Below are 8,808 nucleotides of genomic sequence, written 5' to 3' on the forward strand. Positions count from 1 at the left end.
AGAGGGGATGGTCACGCCGCAATCCCTTCTCCTCCATTCTCCTCTCAGGATCTTGGGCACACACGCACACATGCCCGGCGTGAGTTTTAAGCCACCGGGTCCGGGACACGAACCGCGGTCAACTACGTGGGAGTCCAGCGACATAGCCATTACGCTAACTGCTGGTTCCCTGCTCTCTTTTTTTTTTTTAAAGAGACATTTGTGCTATAGGGAACATGCTCTCACCAGAGAGACAGAGACTTAGTCAGAAAGCGAGAAATCACCTCCAGGGGGCACGGCCACGCCACAGTCCCTTCTCCACTCTCTCAGGATTTGGGGCACGCATGCACACATGCCTGGCATGAGTTTCAGGCTGCCAATTCAGGACTCGAACTGCAGTCAGCCATGTGGGATTGTAGCAATGTAACCATTACGCCATCTGCTGGTCCCATGAATGGAGCCACTTCTTAAGGTGGCAGGGGGCAGCAGCAGTGTGGTGGTTAAGGCAGCTGGATCCACATGGCTGACTTCAGTTCAAGGTCTGGACCAGGCAGTTTGAGAAATGTGCTGGGTGCATTTGCATGCTTGCCCAAAATCCCGAGGAGAGACTAAACAAGGGATTGTGGTATGGCCATACCTCTGCTTTCTTGCCGCCAACCCCTGCTCTCATTTGGAGTTCACGTGCCCTACAGCAAACTAAAAGAAAAAAAGGGAGAAGGCCAGCCCCATGGTGCAGTGGCTAAGCCCTGGGTGCAGGGATCAGGATCCTATGAGGCCGACCGTGGTTCAAATCCTGGCCCAGTCAGATTGAAAAATACCAGTGTATATGCATGCCCCAAATCTTGACAGAATGGAGAAATGGAGAAAAAGCATTATAGCAAGATCACACCCCATTAGCGGGTTCTCACTTGCTCACTCTCAAGCACATGCACCTTCTGGCAATAAAGAGGAAATAAAGAGGAGACTGTATGTATTGACCTTGCCTGTGCTCTAAGCACCATGCCGTGTGCTAGGCGCTCTCCCCACAGGACAGCTCCATCCGAAAGCTTAGGGTTTTCACCCGCATTTTACAGATAAGGACACTGGGGCCCTGAGAGCCTCGTTCTTCCACTCATTTGACTAGTATTTCTTAAGCGTCTGCCCCAGACAGTGCTCTAGGGATTGGGAGGATACAGTGGTGACAACATGGACATAGGGGCTGGCAGGTGGCGTGGTGGCTAAGGGTGCTGGACTCCCACATGGCCTAACCATAGTTCAAGTCATGGACCTGGTGGCTTGCTTTCTCACTTTCCATCTCTCTCACTCTTTCTCATTCTGTACCTCTCTGGTCAAATTAAAATAAATTAATTTAATTAATTAAGAGAAAAAAACATGGACATAAATATCTTCATGGAACCTGCAGTTCCAGAACTTACAGTACAACGTGGGGGGAGAAACCCCAGTGTGACGCGTGGGGATGGGTGTTATGGGGGAAACCCAGCAAGGAACAGGGCATGTCACCTGGGGGACAGTTCGTTTTGTTTGGTGGTAGTAAAATGCACAGATGGTTACCATTTTTTTTAATTAGGTTTTTGCCATCGGACATGTGCACTCACCAGAGAGATAGAAAGAGACAGAGGGGGAAAGAGAAATCACCCCCAGGTGGGATGGCCACACCACAATCCCCTTTCCATCCTCCTCTAGGGCTTTTTGGCATGCGTGCGCACACACCAGTGTGACTATTCTTTTCTTTTCTTTTTTTAATTGTTTTTAGAGAGAGGTTTTTGCTATAGGGCACGTGCACTCACTGGAAAGACACAGACAGTGAGAAATCAACTTACAGGGGAGATGGCCATGCCACAATCCCTTGTCCATCCCTCTCAGTGTCTTGGGCACATACGCTCATGTGCCCAGTGTGTTTTAAGCTGCCAGGTCCAGGACTCGAACCTCAGTCGACTATGTAGGAGTCCAGCAACGTAACCGTTACACCGTCTGCTGTCCCCAGCTGATGTGGTTTTCAAGCCGTGGGTCCAAGACTCAAACCATGGTCAACCATGTAGGAGTCCAGTGCCTTAACTATGCCACCTGCTGGCCCTAACATTTACCACGTTACCACTTAAGTGTGTAAGTCAGTGGCATTAAGTGTATGCGTTGTGCAACCATCACCACCTTCTGCGACCACAGCACCATTAATCAATGACTCCCCTTCCACGGGCCCCTCCTGGTAGCCATGTTCTACCCTGACTCCAGCTACACGGGGTGCTTCGTGTTGGAAGCACACAGAATTTGTCTTTCTGTGACCAGCTTGTTTCACTTAGCTTGGTGTCCTCAAGGCTCGTCTATCTCATAGCTGCGTCAGAATCCCCTCCCTTTGCAAGAGTGGATTGTATAGTAGACCACGTTTTTGTTTATCCCTTCAGCTGTGGGTGGACATGGGTTGCTATTTTTACACAAAGGGGTCAGGAAAGAACCTCCCGAGTGAGAGAGAGGCAGAGACCTATGAGGACCAAAGGAGTGAACCTGCAGCTCCGAAGGAAAGTCCTCCAGGTGGGGAGGGGGACACAGCCAGTGCAGAGAGAGGCCGGACAGCAGGACAAGGCTGGCATGGGGAGGGCTGCGGCAAGTGGGAGTCGGCAGGCCCAGGCCGTGCAGGGCCTTTGGGCCTCTGGAAGGCTTTGCTTTCCTTGAGAGAGAAGTCGGTGGGGGCTTCTGGGCAAGACATGATTTAATGAAGGTTATTTTTTTAAAAAAGAACTGTTCATTTAATTTAATTTATTTATTACTATTCTTCAGTTTGACCAGATTGAGAGAGAAGTAGAGCGAGAAAGCAAGCCTCCAGGTCCAGGATTCAAACCACAGTTGGCCATGTGGAAGTCCAGCACCCTAACCACCATGCCACCTGTCGGCCCCTACCACTGTTTTGACCAAAGAGCACATACACTCTTGAGAGAGGAGGGAGGAAGCACCCTCTTCCCGCGCCCTCCCAGGGGATGGTCACATCACAATCCCTTCTCCACGTCTCCCTCATCTGGGGGTGCGGGGCATGCACACACACGCATCTGACGTGTTTCTCAAGCTGCCAGGTCTGAGATTCAAACATCATGAGTGGCCATGTGGGATCCAGTTCCCCAACCACCAGGCCACAGGCTGGAGTGCTTTAAAGGCCTCCTGGTGAGGAAGCATGACTCCCTCCCAGCGTGGGCTGCACATGGTGGCTTCCAAAGAGTACATATGGAAAGGGGAGGCAGTGGAGAGACCAACTGACCTCAGTGACCAAGGCCAGTGTCCACAGTCACGAGCCACGTCCAGCGCGTTACCTTCCGAGAGCGTGGTGCAAATGGCACGTGACCTCTGTGGGCCTATAAACTTTATATTTTTAGACAACCTGTAGCTCCTGTCTTGTCAGGAAAACAGATGAGTTCCCACAGTGGGCTGACCATTCCTCCTCACAGCTATCAAGGTAAGGGCCAGCAGATGGCACAGCAGTATGTCACTGGACTCTCACATGGTCTACCACGGTTCGAATCCTGGACCCAGTGGACTCAATATCATGCCAGGCTCCTGTGCATGCATGCCCACATGCAGGGCAATTGCTCACTTCCCCTCTCACTGTCTCTGACTCTCCCCCACCCCTGTAAGCACGTGTGTCCTAAGACAAAAAACTTAAAAAAAAAAAAATCAAGGTCAGACCAGGAGGTAGCATGGAATTTAAGGCACTGGATCTCACATGGCCGATTCCACAGTGCGAGTCCCACACCCGGTGGCTTGAAAATCACACCAAGTGCATACGCATACATGCTCCAAATCCTGAGAGAATAGGGGAGAAGGGATTACGGTGTGGTCATCCCCCAAGGGGGTGATTTCTACTCTCTCTCTCTCATTCTGTTTCTGGCAAGTGCACACGCCCAATAGCAAAAACAGAAAGACAGCGACAGACACTACTCTCCAGAGAAGGAAAGGGAGAGAGCACCCCTTCCCCACATGGGCTGTGGTCACACCACAATCCCTTCTCTGTCTCCATCCTGTCGGGATTTGGGCCGTATCCCCATGTAACTAACGCGGTTTGCAAGTTCCTAAGGCCAGGGTTTGAACCACAGTTTGTCCTGTGGGGTCCAGTCCCCTTAACCACTAGGTCATGGGCCAGCCTTTCTCTCTCTCCTATTTTTTTTTTTATTGTTGTTTTCTCAATTCTTTTTCTAAAACTACTCTAAAAATATAAAGTTTATAGGCCAGTTTCAGGGCACGGCAGCAATGCACTGCTCAGGCAAAGCTGGATCCCACACAGCAACAGTTCAAATCTCCAGGCCAGGCCACCTGGATCACACTGGGCGTGTCCAAGGTCCGACAGGCTGGAGGGCGGAGAGGACCATGGCTTGACCAGACCCTGAGGTGGGTCTCTCACTCCGACTCTGTCTTTCTCATGCAGGCTCACGTGCTCCATCTTGAATAAAAAAAAAAAAAATTGAATACATAAAAACAGTTTCTTTTTTTCTTAAGAAATTTTTGCTATAGGGCATGTGCCCTTGCTGGAGAGACAGAGAGAGAGAGACACCCCCCAAGGGGGATGGCCATGCTGCAGTCCCTTCTCCATTCTGGAATTTGGGGCACACACACATGCACCTGGTGTATTTCAACCCTCCAGGTCTAGGAGTCGAACTGTGGTTGACCATGAGGGAGTCCGGTACCTGCTGGCCCCAATCAAGTTTATTAAAAGGAAGAAAGAAAGTTCCACTAGACTTCCATGGGAAGAATATACTAGAGGGGCAAAGAACAGGGACAGGAGACCGGCTCTGGAGGTACCACAGCAATCCAGAGAAGCTGGCAGCGGCTGGGCCAGGGGCAGCAGAGCAGCTGTGCGAGGTCTGCTGGTGACCGGGTTGTGCGTGAGAGGAACTAGCAGTGAAGTGACTCCCTCCACGGTCCAGGCCCCAGCCCCTGGAAGGTGAAGTGGCCATGGCCATGGCCATAGTGAGGGGGCCTGCCGAGGGGCGGGTGCAGCAGCGTGGCTGAGCTGGGACTTACCTTCACCGTGCCACTTACACGGATGGAGGATCTACACAGCGGAGTTCAGGGTCCAGCTAGCCTGGGACTGAGACCAGGGAGTGAGCGGGGTGGAGACGGGCACAGAGGAACGGGCCTCATGGCACCGAGCATAGAGTGTTGGAGAAATAGCCAGGCACCTTCGAAGGGGCTGAGAAGCGGCTTGGGAGGTGAGCATGTGGGGACCTGGAGGCTGGGCCTTCTCGCAGCTAGGTGCTTTTTGCAGTGAACAACCCGTTCGGCCGTACCTGGCAGCTCTGCCTCCATCCCACTCTGGATTTTGGGAACCCCCGGAAGGTTATTCCCAGTGGTCAATTCTGGTCCCCCTTATTCCCGTACCTCACCCCACCCCCTGCCCGTCTGCAGAGATCACTCCTGCTCACATCACTTGCTGGCTTTATGACCTTGGGCAAGTCATTTCCTGCCTATAAAATGAAGGCTCAGACTGGATTCGTGGTTTTCCAGGTCCGTGTTTACGGGACACTCAGGGCCCGCAGAGGGGCATCGGTCAGCCCAGGCTGAGGCCCCCATGTCCAGTTAGCCAGCGTCTCTCCTCTTCTCCTTTACTCGTGACAGAGTGGGTACACACACGTGTCATAGAGAGGGAGATGGGCATCTTCCACAGGGTCTGGTCACGCCGCGACCCCTGCCCTCCAGCCCTCCAACCCTCCAGCCGGTTTGATCCTGGGCACTCTGGCATGTTTCAGGCTGACTCGACTGGAGATTAGAATCATGGTCACCAGGACCAGCAGTTAGCATAATGGCTATGTTGCTGGACTCCCATGTAGTCGACCCGCGGTTCAAGTCCCAGACCTGGTGGCTTAAACTCACACCGGGTGCGTGTGTGTGCGTGCCCAAGATCCCAAGAAGAGAATGGAGGAAAAGGGATTGCGGCGTGGCCATCCCCCCTGGGGAGTGATTTCTCGCTTTCTATCTCTCTGTCTCTCTGGCGAGCGCACATGCCCTATAGCAAAAACCTCTCAAAAAAAAAAAAAAAAAAAAAAAGTCATAGTCACCATGTGGGATCTGACCTCTGCAGAGCAGTGCAGAGCCAGCCCCCATCCCTCCCCTGGAGGAAAGGGGCTGCGTCCCAGATCCCAGTCAGGAGGAGTTTTGCCCTCTAGGTCACTATCTGGGGACGCTGGATTAGGGCATTCATTAGGGCAACGCTAGGGCATTCCTAGCTCGTTCTTGCTCTAACCGCTGACCCTCAGGCCCTTGGTCTGCTTGTCTCTCTCACCTAGCTCTCAGCAGTGCCCCACCCCCACCTCTCCCCGGGACCCTGCCCCGGTGGTGGGGGGAAGGCAGGGCCAGGCCCCCTCCCAGCTGCACCCATCACTGACCTGTGCAGGAGCCCTGGTCACTGCCATCACCACAGTTGTCCACGCCCCAGCGGTCACACACCAGGCTCGGGGGGATGCACCTGCTGTTCCGGCAGCGGAAGTAGGCACCACAAGACCCTGGGGTCACAAGGAGAAGCCTGAGATGAAGACTCTGGATCAGGCCAACGATACAACGGGGTGTGTGGCCTTACTGTGAGAGTGTTGAGAGGAGGGAGCAGGGGAGAGCTGCTGCCGTGTGTGCAAACGTGTGTGCACCCCACGGGGAGAGCGGCGCAGAGCAGGAAGGACGGTGGTGACGGCGGCTGTGGTGGGGATGGCTGACGTTACTGAGCTCCTATTCTGTGCCAGACACGCTTCCAAACGTTCCCCATACCGGCTTCTCTAGTTCCCACAGTAACCGTATGGGGGGAATTCTGTTATTAAGAATTTAATGTAATGGGGCCGGCAGGTGACGTGGTGAAGATGCTGGACTAGTACATGGCTGTCTGCAGTTTGAGTCCTAGACCTGGAGGCTTCCTTTCCCACTTTCCCTGTCTCTCTCTGTATCTCTCTGGTCAAATTAAAATAATAAATAAATAAACAAATAATATTTTAAACGAATCATTTCATTTTATTAAGAATTTTGAGATAACTCGGGGCCAGCAGTGGTGTGGTGGTTAAGGTGCTGGACATACTCCTGCAAGGTCTTCTGTGGTTCTAGTCCTGGACTGGGGTGGTGGCTTGCTGTCTCACTTTCTCTCTCTTTCTCTCTCTCTCTGTTTCTTTCTGGTCAAATTAAAATAAATGAATGAATAAATAAAATAAATAAATTATTCTTTAAAAAAATTTTTTTTGGGGGGAACCAGCAGTTAGCGTAATGGCTATGTCACTGGACTCCCACGTAGTCGACCGCGGTTCGTGTCCCGGACCCGGTGGCTTAAAACTCACGCCGGGCGCGTGTGCGTGCATGCCCAAGATCCCGAGAGGAGAATGGAGGAGAAGGGATTGCGGCGTGACCATCCCCCCTGGGGGGTGATTTCTCGCTTTCTGTCTCTAATGTCTCTCTCTGTCTGTCTGGCGAGCGCACGCGCCCTACAGTGAAAATCTCTACAAAAAAAAAAAATTTTTTTTTGAGATAACTAAAGCACAGAAGTCTAGGTTACTTGACCAGGGCTACACGGAGGGTCTGTAAGTCCCAGGCAGGCTGACTCATGGGCATCGTAGCACACAGTGGGTGTGCGTGTGTGCCTGCATGGTGTGTGCATGCACCCTTCAGTGTCCCAGTGACCCCGAGCCCTCCAAGCAAACCCTCACTCCACTTAGCGCTGCCCGCAGGACATGGGTGCACTTGCTTGCTTACGGCTGTCTCGCCACCCCCGGCTCCAGGAGTGGAGGGACTTCTCTTTTGTTCACTGCGGTCTCCCTGGAGCCTAGAACAGCATGAGAACTGCCCCTGGCACACAGCAGGTGCTCAGCTGATAGCTATGAAAGGTGGCCAGCTTGTGGCATGGGGGGCTAAGGCAGAACCCCATATGGCCAGCTGCGCAGTTCGAGTCTCGGATCTGGTGGCTTAAAAACCCAGAAAGGAGGGAAAATTGGAGGAGAAAGGACTGTGGCATGACCATGTCCCTTTCTCATTTTCTTCTCTCTGTCTCTCTGTCGTGAAGGTACACACTCTGGCAAAAATTTTTAAATAGTTATGAAAGAAGTGAGCACGCACACAGGTGACAGAGCTGTGTGACCAGGGCGTGGCAGGCAGGTTGGCTTACCCAGCATCCCGTTCTGTGGAGAAATGCTGGTTCGGGTGGCACTGACCAACACCATGGCTCAGGGGGGGAGATGGCTCTCAGGCTTGGCTAATCAGAACATTCCATTTCCTGGTTATGGGTGCTGTCACATGACCCAATCAAATTTGGCTCCAGGACTTTTGCTGGAGTCATATGGAAAAAATGCTTGCTCCCGGGCCAGCAGGTGGCATGGAGATTAAGGTTCTGGGTCCCACATGGCAGCCTGTGCAGTTCGAGTCCCAGGCCCAGCAGCTTGAAAATCATGCTGGGCACATGCGCATGCATGTCCCAAATCCCAAGAAGACAATGGACAAGGAACTGTGGCGTGGTGGGTGATTTCTAACTTTCTCATTCTCTCGAGCAAGCACATACACCCTATAGGGGAAAAAAAGAAGAAGCTTGCTCTCAGTTTCATAAGATTGAAGCTGCAAGAGTCACTTTGTTAGAGGCCAGCAGGTGATGTGGTGACTGAGCTGCTGACTTCCATGTGGCTGACCACAGTTCGAGTCCTAGACCTGGCAGTTTGCTTTCCCAGTTTCCCTCTCTCTCTGCATCTCTCTCTCAGTTTCCCTCTCCCTCTCTCTGGTGAGCTCATGTGCCCTATAGCAAAAATTTTAAAATATCAATAATAATAAACAAAATTAAATAAATAATTTTTTTTTGAGAGAGATTTTCGCTATAGGGCGTGTGTGCTCACCAGA

The 8,808-nt window shown here is 52.2% G+C and overlaps 1 protein-coding gene across 1 annotated transcript in view; it reads right to left on the reverse strand.

The window, feature by feature from the left end:
• LDLRAD2 (low density lipoprotein receptor class A domain containing 2) overlaps positions 1–8,808 on the reverse strand; it is a 17,236-nt gene that overhangs the window by 1,046 nt on the left and 7,382 nt on the right. Inside the window, exon 3 of the mRNA XM_006145419.1 lies at positions 6,342–6,458. Within this exon, the coding sequence (XP_006145481.1) occupies positions 6,342–6,458 (117 nt within the window). The remainder of the gene's footprint in view (positions 1–6,341; positions 6,459–8,808) is intronic.

The sequence above is a fragment of the Tupaia chinensis genome, unplaced genomic scaffold (assembly GCF_000334495.1).
Source record: "Tupaia chinensis unplaced genomic scaffold, TupChi_1.0 Scaffold000146_1, whole genome shotgun sequence".
Taxonomy (NCBI): Eukaryota; Metazoa; Chordata; class Mammalia; order Scandentia; family Tupaiidae; genus Tupaia; species Tupaia belangeri.